Raw genomic sequence first — 22990 nt, forward strand, 5'->3', positions numbered from 1 at the left:
AATCCAGGAGAATATCACAGAATTAACTCTAGCTTACGTATAGTAGACGGTAGTCAATGTTAAAATAATATAGGATTGAATAGTATTGTTCAGTAATTTAGATAGATTAAATAACAGTAATTCATGCTGTTTCTTCGTCGATATCGACACTTCAAAGACAAATACATGAAAACCAAACTTGGGTAATGGGAAATTTCGTTCGAGTATTAAGCTACGAAATACGCTAACTAGCTCGTTTCACTAACTGCATCACCTAACCTAAGGGTTCATATACTAAGTGTCGAAAAACTTTAATAGCGCGATTAAGGCGTCTAAATTCCCAGCTAGCTGCGGCCTCACACACTAAGGGTGTTCACTTAATAACAGTTATTACGCACTACCGTTTCACAAACTTTTACGTCCATATAAGACCGTGATCCAAATTCACCAACATATAATGTAGGTGACACAGTATGATCTTCAGCGTGCGAAGCTCCCATCATTGTTAGCAGACTTTCACAAATATTTTAATTTCTGTCGCTAATTTAAATTTACTTAATGGTTATTAATAAGATTAACATCTCGCTAGGTATAATGAGCTAGAATTTGTTTGGCGATACGATCTGTTATTTTGGAATTGGGGCTTGGAGATTGCCTTTAAAATATCCATTGAAAATTTCATTTCATACCGTTCCTGTTACTTGAAACTTAAAGAATACGTTTTAATTAGTGTTGAAAAATTAGAGCTGTTATTTAGTGTCTGTCTTTTAAAATCTGAATACGATAACTATTCTCATTATCTAGAAATAGAAGATTGATTTAAAATGCACTTTCCTTATTTGCTAAGTTTACTCCGTGTGAAAGAGTGATGGCACTAGACGACCTTATCTCTGTCTTTTTCTCACACTGGAATTAGTACTGTTTTAAGACGTCACAGTAACCCCCTGTAGCAACGCTTACACGTATCGCACATTATCATACGCTGATAGCTCACATCCTATATTAGACCCCATAGATTCTTGTTTTTTTAGCGTGAAAACGTCACAGATAGGTGCTTTTGTGTAGTCGCGGACGTCAACAGGCACCCATGACCCCTTCACTAGAGCCGCTCGACGAAACATATTGGAGTGATGTCGGTAGTTCAATATTGCAGTTTGAATCGGACTTTACCCAGGGCATTCTCCCCGAACCCTTGGGTATGCGTCAAACTCTCTCAAAATATGCTCTTGTATTTACAATATGAGCATAGATTTGACTTTTTTATGGTTGTTTAATTATTTAATTACAGTGACCTTTAAGGGGCTATTGTAAATCAGTGACGTCATTATAATATTTGCATCAAATTTGTATGAGTTATTAATATTATCTGTTATTATTTTTAACAAAAGATTTTATCTGTTCTACGTCGTCATCTACGTTTAAAAAGGGATGCCCTATAATGATGCATTTATTCATTCTTTTATTTATAACTGGAAAATTTTCGCGTGCATTTTCAAAAAGCAGTGGTGGCTCAGTAGTGAGAACCTTGGACTTCAAAATCGATAAGTCGGGGTTCGAGACCGGGCGAGCGTGCAGGAAATAAATTGATTTTTCAATTTATCTGCGCATGTGGATAACATCACCACTGCTTAAACGGTGAAGGAAAACATCGTGAGGAAACCGGCATGTCCAAGAATTAAAAGTTCGACGACATGTGACATCTGCCAACCCGCACTTGGCTAGCGTGGTGGATTATGGCCTGAACCCTCATAGGAGGCCTGTGTCCCAGCAGTGGGAACATATATGGGCTGATGATGAATTTTCAAAAAGACAACGCAATAAATTGTTCATGACAAGCGTCCTTTTTCTCATTGAGAATTTCCCATGCTACGCATTCTCCAACCCTCAAAGGGTGAGACACCAACCGTAAACATTTATTATCCACCTAACTAATTTATTTATCTATTTAATGCACACAAGTTCGTAGAACATCAGGATACAGGTGTCTATTAAAACATATTTGAAGGAAAATTTATTAATGTTTGCTAATCATTGAGGTGAGACTCTATGAGTTGTAAACAGAGCTTATTGCAAAAGCTTTTATTTAATTTGTCTCCGAATCACCGTTATAAGATTTCCTTTGTACATATAAGTTAATTTTTTTAGGTGGTTAATTATTTGCTAAAAATGATTGCATTTTTAAGTGTATTTTGCACAGACGTGATAATGTGTACTTTGACATAAACCTGTCGGTGCTTCAATTTGTATCTAAATTACATTTATACTCGATTATAGCTGTCTACGCTTTCGAATAAATAAATAATTTCAAAAAATGTCTGTAGTTGACTAAAAATTCGATAAATTCATGTATTTTATAAAAATATAAGATATTTTGTAATAGATCAAATGTTAATTTTTAATTTAAGACTCGAGAGTTGAACGCGTTGAATTCTCTTTAATAGGATATTAATGAAAAGAATCCAAGCCCAACTAAAACGTATTCAGAATTTTAAAATAAGATAAACTCAAAATGGGTAAAAGAAGATGCATAAAGAATATAAATATATTAAAGGCTTCTTCATACAGGGCAGTTTAACAATACTAAAAGGCTACAATTGCGAGCAAAACCTTACAAAACTATCTTAAACATTAAAAAATACATAAAATCTCACTAAAAGTTACCGAGAACAAATATAGAAAAAAGATCAACTTTCAAAGAAGTCATCTTACGCACCTGAAACAACTCAGTAAGAAAACCACACCTCGTAAGAACTCGCATTTTTAAAATACCATAAAGCACTTAACATCCACCTAATTGCTCTATAAACATTAATAGAATCTACATAATATGGAATAAATTTCACGCTATCACAAAAACGTGTAAACATAACATTAAACCCTTAGTTACAAAATGAGCTGTCTTCTATCTATTAGCCACTCCAGTAATTTACTATAAAAAAGATACGATCAAATTTAAACCTAATTGCTAGTGAATAGCGTAGATTTCCCTCCCCCCATCTGGTGGTTTATGGCTCTCGTTTAATGAATTCCGTCATCTCGCACGAGTGAAGCAAATTCGAATCTATTACTTGGTGAATAGAGTTGGTTTTCGTGTTTCGAACTGGTGCTTGTAATTATAAAAACCAATGGGCGGTTACGGATAGTTAATTTTATTAGATTCGAATGAAAGAAATACGGCGATGGTATCGCACTACACGTAATGTACAATATTATAATATTTGTTAAACACGTTTTAATTATGAGGTTTAAGTATTTTGATTGGCTGCTACGAATGAGATTACTATTTAATTAAATCAAGCTTCTACGAGTATAAATTGTATGTATTTTGTTTGTTGTTACTGCCCAGTAGGAATTATTATTGCGTTTCTCCTTTATGTGTTATATTTAGATTTTTTTGAGTATTTATGTCTGGCAACATAATAGCTAACTGTGATGAGGATGAATTATGTGTGTGCGTATGTGTGAGGCGATCAGATATATATATTTCTCTCTCCCTTCTTTCTGTTTTAATCAAATTAATTTTGAAAACGTTACGAAAACGTGTTTCTTTTCTGATTTAAAATATGATTTGTGTAATAGGTATTCGCCCCATCTCTGCCCGGGTAGTTGAGTATTCAAATTTGAGTTTATTGTTTTCGATCTAAAATCCATCGACCAATAAAGAACCGTTTTAGAGATATAGGTGATGTAACCAACACTGTGTTTTCGCCCGTAGAACCCTGTACGAATAGCAATCAGGGATCACGTATATATCAAATTGAAATGCCTTTCCGGCATCCTAAAATGATAAAATCATATATTGGTCAAGGTCTTCTGCAATAAGTTCCTAGTAGTATTCAAGAGTTTTATAGTTCTAAATTTGATTATTTAAAAACGTATTGGTTCAGAGAGTCTGTATATAATATTTGGAAGATATCTATGGAACGTTGTCGCTTAAGAACCATAGGACAGTTTTGTGGAACGATTATTATATAAACAAATTACCTATGTATAAAATTGTAAAATTAACATAATTGGAAAAGAACAACAGAGTTTCGTGTCGGCTCTTCTCTGTAGAATCTGCTTTACGAACCGGTGGTAAATGTTAAAACTAATGTTATGACGGTTCAAAAGTGCTTCTTTAGGAAATCTAATTGAATAAATATGTGTTTGAGCGTGAGTTTTATCCAACGGTGAAAGAGTTTTGCAAGTCCGTCTTTTGGAATAGTTAAATAGAAGTTCGAAATAGATATCTCGTAGACAGACAGATAGATAGACCAATACAAAAATATATACATGAATAAATAGATATGAAAATGTATAGATAGATAAATAATACAAAAGCGATATAATTAAAAGACAACCTAAAACTAGTGCACAAATAGCTGCCTTATGTATAAAAGCCATCTCTACCAGGCAACCCATAGTAGGAGTAGTAGTGAATAAAAAAATCACAAAATTTCCAATAATTCAATGTCACTAGCAAGCTAATTGGCACGGCACCGTGCGAACGTAACACGGAAGCGACGCCTGGCTGGGCAGGGCTTGAACCGGGGACCTTTGTGGGTGCACCGTAAACTTGTGTGTATCGCTGTTTTTCATATAACCTTGCTGAGGCTCGTGACGTCATCGCATTTCAATGTACGCCAGAAAGCTTCTAATTAAATGGAAGTGTTCGAAATTTAAAATTTTGTTATTTCATAATAATATAATTTTGAAATTCGAATACTTCAAATACGTTCTAGGGGGAATAGAGGAAAGAGGAATATCACGTTATACCTTATTCGGTGAGGGAATGTTTGATTCCGATTAAACAAAAAATGTCTATATGACGGTCAAAAATTGCAACATGCATTCTCAGTCTGCTGAAAACTGCTACTAGGCATTTGTGAAAACAGTGGGTATTAATATGCTACGAAGCGAACATTAAAAAAGCCTTAGAATCGCGACGTCATACGGAAGTTTTTAAAAAGTACAAGTTAAAAAAATAGTTCATGGCCTTTTTGTGTTAATTATTCAGGTTTGAGGCTTGTAAAGAATTGTACATGAAAAATAAAACGTTTTTGTTTGGTGACAGAAAATATGGGGTAAACTGTTTGTAATTTAATTTTTGCATAAATCCTTATATACTATATAAATCACTATTTTGTATATTTCTAACGTTTTTAATTTAATGTGGTACATTCAATGGTTAAATAAATAAAGAAAAATATATTTAAAAATCTTATACGTATATAACGTAAGAATCCTAACGCTACATCATCCGAACAATATCAGTCATTTTAAATTGTTCTTCAAACGAACATCGAAAAAATTACATTTCACAAAACCAAAGAGAAAGGTGACTCCGGTCAAAGATCATTAACCTTTGTAATTAAAGCGCAAAAAAGCAGAAAACTCAATCACGGAACAGTTATGCCGTCATGGGAATGATAGCTCATGCATATTGCACTAGCATCATTGCTGGTATCAGCGCTTGATACCGAAAAGGCAATAATGCGTGAACGATTGCGAATTGACTGTGTGAGTTGTGGGTGTGAAATGGCCTTAATGTATTCCAGCAAAAAGGGCGCTTGAAACAGCGGTAAATAATACGCTAATTTAGATGTGACACCGATTAGAAGTTGTGGGACTGATAGATATTTAATAAGATTAACCTTTCTGAAAAATCTTCTTATCGTATCTTATATTCGTCAATCAGTTAGCGCAGCGTTTCGAATCAATTTTTTTTTTGCAATTTGATCAAACGCTTAAAAAAGACAATATTGTCCAGAAAGTTGTAGTATGGCACGTCTATAACTTTGAATTATTTTTAACACAATATAAATTGACCTCTGAAACTTTTAAAAATTTTGTGATTGATTTTTTATTAAAAATCAAATTTAGTTGTCATAATATGAATGAATAAAGAGACTCCCATCAAATTCATTCCTAAAATAGTCAATTAAGCTAGCGATCGGAAAATGTCCATATAAGCTCAACTAGTAGACCGTAAAATGGATCGCAATCACTAACCGAAAATTCCAAACTAATTTCCTGTGTCCATTAATGTTATAAAAAGTTTGTATACTCTATGGTCCGTAGACCATTTCTTGGGGTCATAGCACCCAAGAGGAAGTGACGTCACGGGTCGTCGCGTCGCACGGCGGTCGAAAAATAATACTTTTCTAGGTATAACACATAGCAGTTCAAGGAGTTTTTATGCTTTGAATGTTTTATTGGTTGTACGTGTGCGTGATACGCTATGCGAAAACGTAAATCCAATACATTTCTACAAACCAATTTGTGTGTCGTCGTTTTCGATTCATAATAGTTCGTTTCCTCTTCAAAATGGAACATGCATTACAAAACGTATTTTTTTTTTTAAATTCCCTGATTTACTTTTTTATAAATAATACCAATGTGCATGGCAAGATAAATAAAAAGTTTGAAATCTTTTTGAAAAAAGAAGACGTCATTCTTAGTAAAATCAATCAATGTTCTACTGTTAATGCGTTATTTCATATTGCCCCTGATTCAAGATCAATAACAAGCATCACTTATTATAACGCTCCCACAGATAAGTTAGAAAAACAGAACTTTTATTGCAAACTGCTTTGTATCACGCTATGAATATAGAAAGAAAGTTGACCTGATGTTTCCCATACTTCGCCTCCATATTTATGACGAAAGCATTTACTTATTATGATCTGTCATAACATAAACATTTTTTACATAATTACCAGTGCATAGACTTCCGTGATGCGTTTTTCCTCTTTTTGTAAAATAATCGATACTAATTACGGTTACTAGAAATAATTAAAGTCAGGTCAATGTGATTATGTCAATTATGTGTGTTCTGCTTGTAGCTATTTCATAAATAAATGTCGTTAATAAACAGACTGTTGACGCAAATAAATGGGGCTTAATCGAAATATTTAACGTCCTATATAAATCAACAGTATTTTTGCACGCATAAGGCAGCTCATTAAAAAGCGATAAATAAAATTACGCCTCTTTCACGATGCTACATTAAATGTGACATCTGTTTAACGCTTCTTTTACCTGCCATAAATATTATCCAGTTATCGAGAAAATTTAATTTCATAAATAAATAATACCCTGTGCAAACTTCAACACACGTAATCCTGGCCGAAACAATTTAAAAAAAATTGTCACGCATTCGCGCCAAATCATAATTTTATACTTCGAACACCCACATCGCGTCAAAACTCAGACTCTCAAAGTCCATACGTATAATTAGGAGAAATGATCGCGGATTTTATGCACGACAGGCGTCGAAAGGGCCGGCCCAAGAGTCGCAAATATATTGCGGATTTTTATTATAGCGTTCGCAAAGTATGCTCATAAAATTGTGCGCTGCATAATATCCCTTAATAGGATGATTTAATAATTATAACCGTAGCGTATCCGAGACGTTTTCGCAGCTGTGTTATGAATGACTCGACTTTCATTCATAAGTTCACAGCCAATCATTTTAATAACATACAATCGTAACTTTATATTGATATTCAATTATTCTTAGAAAATCGACCACACGCAATCAATTTCGACGTCTGAAATTGATCGATTTATCGATTTTAAAAAGAAACTATTCCAAATTTGAAACCGGCGCGCTCGTGGTCTCTAATTCCGTTTTCCCGCCTATAATTGACACCGACACGGTATAATCCATCCCACTTGCTCTTACCTTATTCGGTATAAACGTCTCTTTCATATCGCGATGTCACGTGCGAGTGTCAGCGTAGTGACTATTTTGACAATTATGTCATTTGCTTGTCACGGGGTGTCATTTGGGCGACGAACGATTGCCCTGTAATTTTGTTTGGAATTGTAGAACTTTGAGTTCGTTGACTTTTATTTCAAGGTATGGGAACATCTGTTGTGAGAAAACTACGTCATTTGTGTATAAATAAGCTTATGCAAATAATACATCAACTAATTCTGCGTTGACTTAACAACAAAGATTACATTGTTTTGTTCCATTCATATTTCTGACAAAATATAGCCTTGCCGAAATAACTGTATAGAAATCAGCTCAAAACAAACGTATTTTGAAAGGACTTTTTATTTCTTATAATGAGAGTTAAATGATTCTATAAATACTAGCAAAAGCTAGAATCTACAAAAAAATATATACAATATAACTGAATACTCCACATCCGTGCAAAAACTAAAGATACGTTATTAAAATTTCACACTACATAGACATGTAAAAATAAGATATACAAGATGCCATGACAAGTGTTGCTAGATGCAGGCAAAAGTTTTAAAACTTAGTAAAATTTATCGTTGACTCCGCTCTGACGGATCTATTTGAAGCAAATAATATATGGGTTTTATTCAGTAATACCATATCAAAATTTGTTTGGTATCTTAATAATGACACTATAAACGAAATGAGATTAAACTTTACGATAAGCAAAACATAACTTTTATGTTATTATATTTGGACTAATTCGCTCTAAAGTAATTAAAGTTATTTCTAAACAAAGGAGAGATCATGGAATCATGTAAAGATGCAATTTCGTATGTATGCTCGTGACAACAATTTAACGATTCAACAGTAACGATTGAGATGTAAAATGCTTTTGAATTAAATATGAGACGCGGGGCTTATCTAGTATTGGATTCATAATCCATAGGTGGAACGGCTTAGAATCTTGGACTTAAATTAATAGAAAATTGAAGTAGGCATTTAATGTTATTTTAAATATTTATTGTATGATATTTATAATATTTCACGGCTTACAATTAATTCGCTTTACAGAGTGAAGAGAGTTCTTGATGAATATGTATGAGATAAGTAAATTAAATTGATAATTTAAAAACCTTTTTATTAATATCTTTGATGTGAAAAGATTTTCATCCTTTTTACGTCGGTGGTTAAAAAACATATTGTTCTAAAAATTTATTTATATTTTTTTTCAAGATAAAAGATTATTACCACAAAAAGGTTTTACTGCTCAATTGAACTTAAGAATAAAGTCCGGTAGCATAGACTGCAGGCGTCCTGCATGACAATGTGTCCCTTTGTCTATGCCGCTTCGTGGAAAACGCGGCGAACGAATATCGAACCATAGATCCACAGATAACAATGCATATTTTTGGCGGTTTCAAGGTTGTGGTGTTGCTAGCTGCTACACGGTGTAAATTGATACGAATTATGTGTCAAGCGCATATATTTATGGTTGAGACGTTAAAGGGGGTTACGTATTCAATTATTATATTATTCACTTTATCAGCGGTCCATTTATTTACGTAAAAAGTCACTCAATAATATTTTTTGTGAATTGTTTCACATTCCTTACCGTGTTAACTCTGTACCTTACAAATGTTTAGAAAATTGTCATTAAATCTAAAAGTAAATAACTAAAAACGAATACTTCTGCACACTCTATATAGAGCGTAATAGAGCCATAATATATCAAGGACGTGTCGCTAATAATAATAATTATAATATTATAATGATGCTCAACGGCTTGCTAATGCCTATGCCGCAATCTCGCGTGTTTCCATTGCAACTGTGTGAATATTATTTAAATTTAGAACAAAAAATGTTTTTTTTTTAATCTGAGCAGAGCATAAAAACATTGATAAATGTGACAGGTACTCGCTGAAAATTGGAATTAATGTAAACATGTAAATTTTTCATACATACATAACAATGTATGTATGAAAAGTTTTCTTCTCTCTATAGAAACTAAGATAGAACTAAGATATTATTCATTCATTTAAATGACTGAATGCAAAATTTACTTCTGCCTCTTTATTACATTCAATAAATGTGCCTTCAAACTGGGTTTTATTACCTAACCATATTCTATGTTAACACTATGTCGTTTCAAAATTAATTCCATAAACGTAGCAACAAAATTATCAAACTGAAGTTTAACGTTTTGCAAATAACTGTCGACATGCGCGCGTGTTTGCAACTCAATACATCATCGGCGAATGGTGACGAAAACACCTTGGGAATAATAAGCAAACTGTAGTGACTGAAGAATAGAATTATATACGTATGGAACTGATAGGTTAACTTTTAAAAGAATTGCAGAAGTTTCCACGTCAATTAATCTTCATTTCGAGGATAATTGACGTTCATTTATTCTGTTATCAGCTGTAACAACATGTAGATTGAAAACGAAAAGTGAGAGAAATAGACTGTCGTCAAGAGACTTCAAAAAAGAACATTATCAATTTGACTGTATTTTTGTGTTTGTTTAAGTTAAGTTTTTACTGGATGAACTGATTACATATTATGATTCTTTTTTTTTTTACTTGAAAACTGTTGCCTGCTTCGTGGTTCCATTCATTCTGACAGTTTGACCGCAGTTCATTTTTTTGTTTAAAATAATTATTTTGCATCGTAAAATACCCGCATTATTGTTAAGATTTCCAACAATCCTTAAATGCTTAATATTGAAGAATTCCTTCTTTAGCGTAGACACATAAGATATTGCGTATATAGATACGATAGATAACACATGTAGCTCATTCAAAAAAGGACATTACAAGAGTTATCCACACCGCGCAGAATACAAAACCGCCAACCGGACGTCAGCCAAGCATGTACTCTATAAACTAATAAATCTACCACTAAATAGGTCATATCGTGTCGTGCGACAGTGAAGACGCGTATCGGCGCGTGCTAGCGACGTGACCGCTCGCCTCACGCGGCGCGAATAACCGCCCACTTAATGAGCACGTGTGGACGACGCTTTATAACCTTCAAAATCACGATTAAAAAGTTAACGTTCTAGAATAAAAAAAAATACATGTCAACCAGACAGCCTAGCCATTTGATAGTTGTCATTCTTTTAATGATTGAACATATAGCCTTTTTTATAGTGTTGAATAAATAGTCTACTAGTCAGCTCGTGCATAACCTCCAAAATCATGATTAAAAAATTAACGTTCGAAAATTAATGTAATGTGGATAGGCTCTGGGATAAGGTTTTTAAAAGTAGGCCGTCAATAACGCAATGTGGACGACGCTTTTTTAACATAGAAAAATAAAAAAATCATCGTAAATAACTATGTAGCAGGGTTGTGTGACATTAGACTGCATGGATTACAGAAATATGTTAAATAGCACGTGTGGACAACACCTTACAATCACGATTAAAAAGAAAAATTTAAATACGAAAAGTTTCCATATCTATTATTAGGGTGTAGAAGAATTATAGCCAATAAGGAGTCACCATCAGCCTTTACGTTCCCACTACTGGGACACAGGCCTCCCATGAGGGTCCAGTGAATAACGCGTGAGCGTAGCACGGAGAAGTTCAGGGTTAGATAAGGGTGTCTGACAAGATATAGAAGACTAATCATTTTTTCTTTCCTATATAGCTAGTTCAATATATCCTTAATAATTTCATGAAACAAAATACGTGTCAGTTTGCATTGCAGTTTCTGGAAGCGCATGTTTCATTTAAATATTCGTGATCCGCGTTGTATGAATCAACCTTTGGCCGTAATAATTATATTTAAAATTACAAATAATAATTCCAGCTGCAAGCATAATTTAAATCGATTATCATAAGTATGGTATATATCTATCTATTTATACTAATTGCTTTCTAATAGGTGACAATTTTTGTACATCTATTCCAGCCATTTTCAACAACAAAAAAACACATTATCTTAAACTAACTGCATTCTTTGCTAAAACTACCATAACAACACAAAATGTGTACGCATTTATGTCTATTTATCTTCTAAACTGGCACCATCCTATGGACATACCTACTACGCGTAAAAAATCTATCACAGATTCAGCATAATTTATCAATTTGCAACACAATCAATCGCGCGAATGATACCTTTATAAACGGAAACTAATCCTTAAACGGCTGCCTTTTAACAATCATTTCATTTTATGGTTTTTCTTGTTAAGTAAAAAAACGCCAACGTTGTCGGCGCTGGCACGCGCGGCCCAGTCGTACGCGCGGCGCATCACAACGCGACAGAGCGAGGCAGATGTACGAAAACAGCGCGCGCGCGAACGAGACAACCGTATGATTAATGGATACGTCCCGTAACCGAGAATGTAGTCAAATTAGGAGAAATAAATATTGCTGATATAGAACGGTATTTTTGATACCAGTTAAATGCATTGGCGCGTAATTCTAGTGGGTTTTTAAATAAATATCGAAAGGGCTTTACATGGAAGGGAATGTTAGTTGCATTCCTGGTGTTGCAAGTACAAATATGTTGCCTTATTTAATGTTATTTGCTGTAACATTTCACTTTTTTGCGCTATCCTTGCTGATCTTAATGTTAATTTGATTTCTATTCACTCCAATACATTTAAAGGGTCAGGTATGTCGTGGAGGAGGCATTGCTTTGTTTCAGTGAGGTTTAAATATTGGAACTAAAATTTAAATTGAATTTCGTAGCTATTGTTTAAACAAAGTCTACGATCATATTTATTATTCATAAAATTATAAAAAAATGGAAACGAGTTAGTTTTACTCTTTTTAAAAGTTACCACGTCTAAAGGTTCTACTTAATATTAGATTTAAAATAACAAATACGAAATGTAATAGACCAACATGGTCGTAACGTCTCACAAATTTGAACGCAGCGAATCCTAACTGCCACACGATCTCAAAAAGCCGTAAAAGTAACACAAAAATAACAAATTTTCAGTTCTTAAAACATAAAACGCACAATACATACTTTGTACGTAAGTGCGCACTTTTTGCATCGCTACATAAAATAGATTACGCGTTAGCAATGGCTGGAGGCTGGGTTATGCTAGGCACAATGTTCCCTCGAGCTTAGCCGCAGTTTATTACTTGGGTTGACGATACTTAAGTTGGAGGAGGTAGCGGGAACGGAAGCAATAGCGATTTAACACCTGTTATATTTTACATCTACAAATAATCCATGTAAATTTGGTTAAAAATGTTATTCCTATCCTAAGTTTTTAAAGTAAAAATTGTATTATATATATTGTATACTATTGACACTATATTTCTGCCCGCGGCTTGGCCAGTTATCCATCATAGATATACTATCGAGTTTTTACCAACGTTGTTCCTTCCCGTTCTTCTAGGTCTTACATGAAAAGTATGTTACATCCTTTATCGGATTCTTAAAACTAATTTCATCCAAATATTTCACTGGAGTAGGCGATAAGAATCAGATGGCAAACAGACAGATCAACTAATCGACGGATAAAGTAACTTTAACCTATTAATAGAGATATGAAAATCATAAAATGGGCATGTTTAACCAGATTTGAAACATTATACCTCACATCGATTCCCATTTCCATCCATCTGTGTTAATATGGAAAATATTTAAGGTAATACTTATAACTACATATAAAAACATTGAATTCTGTATAACACGTAGCTGTTTTAATGGAAGACACGAAGAAAATCGCGACCTCTTTTCACGCACACCACACTCACAATGCGTATAATATTTTCGTTTCCGCCGATATAAACTTCGAGAGCCGAATAAAGCCAACTTTATGTATTTCGGCAGCTTTGCTTATACGGGGACCCGTTCTCAGAAATCGCATCACTGAGTTATAACCTTCGGAACATCTACTACTGTTCGTTTTTCTAAATGTTTTGAAGCTGTAGTGAGTGACCATTCGTAGGAACGTTGTGCTTTTTAAAGTTGCCTGTATTTGAAGGATTGTCTATGGTTCTTGTTCTTTATAATCTTTTTTTATCTATACTAATATTATATAGCTGAAGAGTTTGTTTGTTTGAACGCGCTAATCCAGGAACTGTTGGTCCGATTTGAAAAATTCTTTCAGTGGCATGGGCGAAGCCGGGGCGGACCGCTAGTATACGATAATGAATAGTCACAATTACAAACGTTATTATTGGATGGTTTATAATTTCATTATATTGATTTGAACTAATATGATAAATTAAATTGTAAATGGGTATTAAACATTTCATTTAACTACATATTGAAATGAATACGACTTTTTGTCAATTTGTAAGAAAAAAAGCATTGACAATAATTTACTTATGTAAAAAACATAACGATCGTAGCTTGGAAAATTTTTATGATATAAAGGAATTTTATTGCAAGTTTCATTTACAGTGTTTTAATAGATACCTACAAGCTTAATGGAAAATAAAATTGAATGAATTCCTTCATAATAATATAGGTAATATAATAATGCTATAATTATAGTACCTGACCGTCTTCCAATAAGTCATGAAAACATCTTGTTTATTCCATGGTTTTATTGACTAAAATATTTCTGAGTTATATATCAACTCTATCGATTAATAACCATACCCGGGATAGTTTATAACTACGACATTTAAACAAAAATAAAACAACGTCGGCTGCCACCGGTCACCGGTAAGAAAAGCAGGCGTACCAGCGTAAAAAACGACAAAAATGGCCACGCATTCGTAATCGAAATGCAAAAAAAAAAATATTTTGCTAGAAAGAGAGGGGCTTATACATTTCGTCGTTGATAGAGGAGAATGGCGAAAATTTAGAATGCAACGCGTGCTCGTGGACATCCGTCGCGGTAAAAAATCGCCGCTGCCATCTACCGGCGCTTTGTAACACTAGGCGCGTTCGATTTTTAAACATTTTTTTTAAGAATAGACGACAAGGAATATATGCCATCTCTATAGCCTGTGATAACTATAAAACTCTTTTTATTATCCATCAACTACTGTTATTTTTTTTAATTATGTACAACTTTTTATATTTTCGTCGGATCAACATAATTGAGCACAGATAAAAAATAAATCCGTCTAGGCTACGCAACATTAAGCTCATTAAGATTTAATTGATAGAGGTTAGACCACCGCGTGTCATAACACATTTGATGGATGGAAATTATTAGTTGCTTATCAATACTTTGTATGTTTATCTTTTGGGCTTCTGTTCTCGACGAATTATAAATACGGTTAACAGCATAGGTCGATCATTACTTTTACTATTAAGCATATATTTATACATATATATGTATATATTGTGTAATGTATTTTTATAATACGTATATTTATTTTTTGAGGAACATAGGTATATTGTATTATATTATAGCTTTCAACTTACTACTCTTTTTATGTGTAAATCATAGAGATTTCTCATTTGCCTTTAAAAAAACTTTTTTAATATTTTATCGTCAAAATATAAATAGAGCCTAGAACCTTGTAATAGGAAGTAATATCATTAAGGTAAAAAAATATATAAAAGCAAATTAAAATTTAAAATTATTTGACCATCAATAGCAAAAGCAAATAGCAAATAAATCTAAAAATAACTCATAATTTTTAAATAAAATACTTTGAAACCCCCATTAAACTTATTTGACGGCAGTACCCCGAAATTGAGAGTGATTGATTTCTGTCATCTAAGCTTTCGAAAATAAGTCCAAAACCCGACCCTCTTAATGACCTGTCATTTATTAACGATATCATAAACACATAAAATAACTTTCGGGTGGTTTCATTTGCAAGAAATGTTTTTATCAACAGGTGCGTTTCAAGATTGTGATCGGCCATTACGTTCGCAATTTAAAATTTATAAAGTTACTCGTGTCTATGGCTAATGTCATCTGTGGGGACGTTTGACATATATGTTTTTTTTAATGGGCTATTCTGGGCGTAGATCAATTATTTGAATAGGCACTTCACAGGTGTCACGATCATGAAAAACACGGTATATTATATAAATAATAGTAGAAATTCAATTTGACACAACTGTATAAATAATAATTACTGACTAACCCTAAGGGGTACCTAAAGGGTAGGTATTTTTACGTGTGAATAAAGATATAAATATTTCCAAGGTTTGTAATTTCGTTCTGTAAATTTGGATAAATCTAAACACAGATAAACGTACAATTTAACACTTACTTTTTCTGCACAATAAAAGACGCTATCCAAACAAAACACCTCCATCCGCTAATAAGTCAAAGAATAACCATTATTAGAGCTGAATGGGTCCATATATCAGAGGTCAATACAATACAGTAGAATGTCAAATAACTGTTACAGAAGCTGTTGAGAGTGTAACAAGATTATAGATAAATACGCAACCTATTACGGTTCTCATAACAGGCGGTGTATGGTTTCAATAACATTCATTAATATGTGATCCCTCAAAAGTTAAACTTCCTACGCATAGAGGCCTCTGTTGGACTCTAACGCTTGCGGTTTCCGTTTTACGGTCAAACATTTTTTTTTCGAATGTGGTCTAGGTTCTTATAACGTCAGTCATATGTAATTGAATGTGTTAGCTGCGTCGTTGATAATTCAATACAAGGTGTCAATAAGAGGTTCAATAAACACATGCTAAACAAGCATATACCTCGATGCTTACACAATGAGAAAACACTAAAAATTTGATTTTAAGTGTAGTAGTATTTGAAAAAAAAACGGTTCAGTAAAAAAAAAAATAAAGCGGGATTCGGATCATGGGTGGCTGAGTGGCATAATCTCGCCCCGATTTGGCGAAAGCGCAGGTTCGAATCCCGCCTCAACATCTCTATATCCTTAAATCAAATAAAACAAATGACGTTTCTTTATTCGATTTGTTCTTCAATCTAAATTATTCGAAGTGTTTAATAACATTTTACAGAAATAAAAGAAGATAAAGCTTAATTTTACCCTTAATGTTTTCATTTATTAGTAAAATATCTACTATAAACATCAAAAAAGAAGTTCATTGGCCAGACGACAACTAGGCATTACGTGGCTATTTGACTAAATTTTAAAATGAAAATGTATAGTTATAGATATAATGGCTTAGTTACGATCACTAGTTGATAAATTAAATCCCGTTTATGCCCATAAAACATAGAGGGGAGTTTGACAATTTCTAAAGGCATATATTTTTCCGAAAAGTCATCAACTATTCAGATATATTTTTTAGAATAACCGTATTAACTATAAAAGTGGCATACACATACGAACATAAAAATCACTTCACCTTTTTCATTTAGTTCACTCAGTAAAACTTTATAAAAACAGTCCTTCTGTTTTGAAGTCCGTTGAATAACATTACACACCAAACAAATAACATTGAAAGCGAGAACAAGACATGTATAGAAACACAACATGAAAAATGAAAAAAAAACAGTAGCGAAGCAGGGATAAAGGAGTGTCTTAGCAACCCCGAAAAAAAGAAATTAAATATTTATTATGAGTAAAAAAACACATTGGCTCCGTCATAATTGGCACAGAGATGTATGATAGTAGACAAGCCTTTTTTAGGTCACAAACTGATGAAGCCGCGGAATCAAACTTCGACTATGTGAATGAATAATTGTTTTAACAATACAAAAAAAATCTTCTGATTATAAAAAGTTACCTTATTAAAGTAAAACTATAGACTATTTTGATTTGATTCGAGTGCTAAAATGCGTGCTAGTACATAAATAATCTCGAAAGTCACCAGCGCGAGGGAATATTTTAAATAAAATCTGTCATGATTTCCAAGGAGAAGATATTCGAAAGCGTATCCATCACTAACGTAACATATCTCGAATTATCTCCATAATATATTGTAGCACTCAATATTAACACATTGCGGAATTCAAGTTGTAACATAATATCATATCCCGCCACAATTAATCATAATTAATGATGAATTTACCTCCACCGTTGATATTCTAACAAATAAATAACATCGATATATCTGCCTCCTATCGTATCAATACAACACTACAGGAAGCTCTTCCCTGTCATTTGTCAATTTGACATTTGACATCAGTCAAACAGGTTGGTTGCCCGATGCGGGTTTTTTTTTTTTCGTAAACACACTAAAAATCGAAATATATCATTTCGATTTTTAGTGTGATTTTGTGAACTTCTTATCGTTCTTACTTTAAAAATGAAACTTGCTATTTTTTTTTTTTTTTTTTTTTTTTTTTTTTTTTTTTTTTTTTTTTTTTTTTTTTTTTTTTTTTTTTTTTTTTTTTTTATGTCATAGTCGGCAATGGAGCTGGTGGGTCGCCTGATGGTAAGCGCTACCACCGCCCATCAACATTTGGAGAGGCGTAAGGTCAAATTAAAGACCTTTCGCCTCTACAAATGGATTGCCGACTTTAATTGGGAAGGGAATGGGAAAGGATTGATGAGAGGAATAAAGGAAAGGACTGGGAAAGGTAAGGAAAAGGATATGGGCCTCCGGCTCCCCCACTCACCGTACGAAACACAATAACAAGCTATTATTTCACGCCGGTTTTCTGTGGGGGTGTGGTACTTCCCCGGTGCGAGCTGGCCCAATTCGTGCCGAAGCGTGCTCGACTCTATTGATCTTTATTTAGTATAATGATGAGATTATATTTAGGACTCACATATATTTTTCAAAAATGAATTTGCATTACTAAGCATAAATTTATTTTCATTCGTGATTTTAAGTAAAGTGTCTGTTAATTTCATATAACATTATTAAAACATAGTTCCGTAACTACAACATAGCAACCAATAAAAAGCAAACAAATTAGCCTCGAACTATGAAAAAGGATCTCTATAATAGTTAAGTAAAGTTGTATTGCCAGTAGCCAGTAACGTCGCATTGATAAATATCCTCAAAGATTGTTCTCCCAACCGATAATTTCTCTTACAACCTGACACTCTTTACATTACACAAAAATCAACTTTGGCTATCAAAAAATAAAGTCTAAATTTAAAGTTAGACGCGCGACCGACCTGGACATCTCGTTATTTATGAGTCGCTCACTGAAGGTGCTTTATAGTTATTTGATAACCCTATCGTGATTATTTAGCCAGACTTTGTGACAGCCGCGTCTATTTTGTTTTGTATGAAACACCTCTAATGTTACGCTCAGGAATTTTATCAGAATATTGTCAAGCAATATTAGTAATGATCACGACGTCCATATCATTCATATAGCTTGATAAAGCACCTGCTTATTGAGATTATCATAATAAATTGCAAGCCTATTAGATTGTGTGTCGTCTCATACGTGTTCTCTTGTGTTTCAGGTAAAAAATGGCGTTCGTTAACCCCACAAGACCGGCGGCCGTTCGTGGAGGAAGCGGAACGCCTGCGCGTCATACATATGACGGAGCATCCTAATTATAAATACAGACCCAGACGGCGAAAGCAGAATAAAACCAGACCAAATCAACCTTCAGCGCCTGCTAGCGCGCCGCCGTCTGCCTCTGCCGCTCTAGGCTCGCCCTACGCTACCACCACTGATTCCCCAGATACTCGCTTCTCCCACAACCCAGGAGCTGGTTTTTCTCCGTACAGAACATCTCCCCTCGCATCAGACTCGTACCAAACAAGCCAATTTAACGGACACGTGCAAACTCCTGAATCTTCACCCGCTAGGTCGCCTGAACCTCAGGGTAGAAGAAGTGCGCCAGCTGAAGCCCCACTCCCCACTCCAGATGCGTCTCCCGTTGAAAACGAAAAGGAGAACTTCCAGTATGAGGAAAGAAGGCGGGCGATCAATGCCTCTTCACTATCTGAGTCCTATTCTTACAAATCATTCAGAACGCCCGGTTCCTTTTCGCCAGCCCCAGTGGCCGCTATGGGAATGGCTAACGGCATGTATGTTATGTGCGCGCAAAGGTCGCTAGCAGAACAGCCTCCACTTGTAACAGGGACGTTCTTCCCACCGGTAGCGACCTCGCAAGACCAGCAAGCCCTAGGCGCTACCGCACCTCGAGTGTCTTCGGCACCAAGTGGGCCCATGTCCACTGAATACAGCATTCAGTACCATCCATACGAACAATACGAGCAAATGTATAAAACTGAGGATTCGTACGTGTCCCACTATTCTGAGCAACCGAAAACTGAATACGACACCAGCGGGACGTATTTCGCGGAGGAACCGCCGAATCAGGCGCAGGAAAACGAGCAAAGTTTCATGCCACGCTCAGAAATGCGGACAGGTTCGCCAGAATCCGACGTGGACGCGCGGGAATTCGACAAATACTTGGACTACGGTGCGGAGGGGACTATGGAGCAGCATCAGCAGTATAGATACGAACAGCAGCAGCAATACCGGCCTCCCTACTGCCCGGAATCGACTCCCGGACAGGAGTATTGCGCGGAGAGAATGTATCCTTCTCCGTACGCCTCTGTGATCGCGGGAACTCCACCTTCCGTCCCGTACCCACCAGCTCAGCCTGTGTCGGATGTAAGGCCAGACGATGAATTCAGCGTCATCTTAGCTGGTGTGAGACAGACTTGTTATAGCAATTGACTAGAGTTTAAACGTGTATAGACTAAAGGGACTCGTGTTATAGCTCTTATGAATATTGCATATCTTACCCGTGAATGTATTTGATGATTGCCTAATTTTGGATCCTATTTATATGAATCGAACTGTCTATTGATATTACATATTAAATATCTATTACCAGGGTATGATAATCTGATTATAAGCTAATATATATTTCGATATAAAACTCTTATAAATGACAATATACTTAAAAGTTTATTGCTATATATCATTGTTAATCTTGAAATAAAGAAAGTATACGTTTAAATTGAATGTTCCTAAATACAATACAAAGTTTTTGATAAATAATTCAAAAATATAAAAAATAAGCATGTTATTATATTCATTCGTTATTTTAATAAGGTCTTTTGACATAAGTCTATCTATGTACAAATAAAACGAAATCATCCATCTTTTCATAGAGTAACACTGGAAATAGATTGCTTTTTAAATGATCCTTTTATGAATACTTCAAAATCCTCTTAATTGAAAGAAAAGAGCGTACTTTAAGATTTTTTTTAGGATACCTTATATAAAAATAATATGAATGCTTTATTACATGACTTGTCTTAATTTTTTTTCGGTACAACTATTCTATACCCCAATACCTTGGTGCTATATAAGGGTCCACTTAATTAAGATTTAATTAAAACTATTATACCAAGAGGTAACAAACGATGTTTCCTATGTTAAAGATTATTTATTTGTATCTATTTTGTATATTATATTTAGATAATTCGTCAAATTAATCGATCTTCCATAAGCCTGTAGATATAGTTTAAGTCTACATTAATCATTTAATGTTAATATAAGTTATCTGTATAAAATTATACGATGGTTAAATATCTCATAGATTAGTATTTGTACTAAATTTAGTTAAAATGTATTAGATGTATTACGATTCCATAGTTTTAGTAAAATACACTCGCACTGCGAAACGTTCTTCCTGATTGTAAGAAAATTTATAAAACAATAAAAATTATATTCGATATTGTGTTTATTTTACTTTATCCAGACTAATGAAAATTTTCATACTTATCCTATACAATTACGACCTATTGCAGACTTTGTCCTTCACAACGTATATACCACTTAGTAGTTTAATAAGTTGTGAAGGTAAATAAAGAATTTTTATTACTGTTCATTATACAAATACATCCCATACAAATAGATTAAAAGTGGTACAGAGTGTTTGATAAATAATGTTTTGTCTATTTAAATCTGCTTTGAGCTTAACTTATAGATCACTAGATTTACGCCCGTTCCCATGGTCAAAAAAAAACTCGCATAGTTCCCATGGAATTTTCAGGATACAACCTAATATAGCCTGTTTCTTAAACTACCTTTATGGCAAATTTCATTCAAATTAGGTCAGTGCTTGAGGTGTGAATAAAAGACAGATATGCGGGCAGTAACTTATGTTATTAGTAAGGATTGTCAAAGAAAATCTTTTCAGCAACAAACTGCACGTATAAATAAAACAAACTAGAAACTGAACATTTACTAAAAAAAAAATATTAAATTCTTATGTAGAATATCTTCTAAGAAGCCACTCGTTCATCTGAATATGACCAAGAGTATTTCTCTCAAATATAGCTAATTACTATCAGAAGATTATTTCAATTCAACCAAACCGATTTTATAATCAAAAATCAATTTGTTATCGGATCTAGGATAATAACGAAACAGATAGAACCTCGCAGCCGTATTTTATGCTGCCGCTAACTCGGACATTATATTTGTAAACCTATACTAATACCAAACGCAGTTATCTCAAAAACTACTAAACCGATTTCAAAAATTATTTCACTGTTCGATATTTTCGTGATTCCAGAGTGCTATAACCTGTATATTATGTACTATCCTACTTCCTACTAATATTATAAATGCGAAAGTTTGTAAGAAAGTGTGTGTGTGTTTGTTGCTCTTTCACGCAAAAACCACAAAATCGATTGCAATGAAATTTGGTACGTAGATAGCTGGACAAGTGGAATAACATACAGGCAACTTTTTATTCCGATATCCCTACGGGATACGGACTTGCGCGGGTGAAACCGCGGGGCGCAGCTAGTAGGCTATAAATGTACACAGGTGAAGCTGGGATTCGCTACCGCTAACATACATCCCTATTAGAGATATAGACATCATAACATTGAAAATGTGAAAGTATGTTCGTGTGTTTGTTTGTGTTTTTAACGGCAAGACGGAGCGACGAACTAACGTAAAATTATAGTAAACAGGTAAAAAGATGGAGTGACATAGGCTATGTTTTGTCTCTTTATAACCCCCCACTTCTCCTTAATGGGACGGCGGAAGTCTATACAGAGCATTCCGCAATTTTTAAGCTAGAAAGCTATGGTATGCCAACAGTAAATTATTGACTACGCGTAATTGTTACTAGTTGAAGCTTTAACGCACAGCGCCAACTACTTAACCTAAAACATATTTATTAAATAAGTATTATCAATAAATACACATTATTACAAAAACAGAGTGCAATTACAGTAAATTTATTTATCTCTTACACTTAGCATTCCAACCTAATTCGACCTATTTAATCAATCAATCAAAAACTCTTTATTGTGCACCTTTACAAGAAGAGTACAAACGAAATAAATGAAATCAGCAGTATGAAGAGCACAGCAGGCGTTAAAATTTATATAAGGCAATAAAAACTTAATTTTTATTCACAAATCGCATTTGAACATAACATATACCAAATCAAATACCTCACACTTGGCCAAATACTAAACAAAAAGGTTCACGATCAATAAAATTAAAATCACTAAATAATTTTCGCTCAACCGCACGCCTGTAATTACCGAGCCG

At 34.1% G+C, this 22990-nt stretch overlaps 1 protein-coding gene across 1 annotated transcript in view; it reads left to right on the forward strand.

The window, feature by feature from the left end:
• LOC119836923 (putative transcription factor SOX-15) overlaps positions 1 to 21152 on the forward strand; it is a 99368-nt gene extending 78216 nt beyond the window's left edge. Inside the window, exon 4 of the mRNA XM_038362391.1 lies at positions 18912 to 21152. Within this exon, the coding sequence (XP_038218319.1) occupies positions 18912 to 20143 (1232 nt within the window). The 3' untranslated portion in view covers positions 20144 to 21152. The remainder of the gene's footprint in view (positions 1 to 18911) is intronic.
• The last annotated feature ends 1838 nt before the right edge of the window (positions 21153 to 22990 follow it).

Source organism: Zerene cesonia, chromosome 26 (genome assembly GCF_012273895.1).
Source record: "Zerene cesonia ecotype Mississippi chromosome 26, Zerene_cesonia_1.1, whole genome shotgun sequence".
Lineage (NCBI taxonomy): Eukaryota > Metazoa > Arthropoda > Insecta > Lepidoptera > Pieridae > Zerene > Zerene cesonia.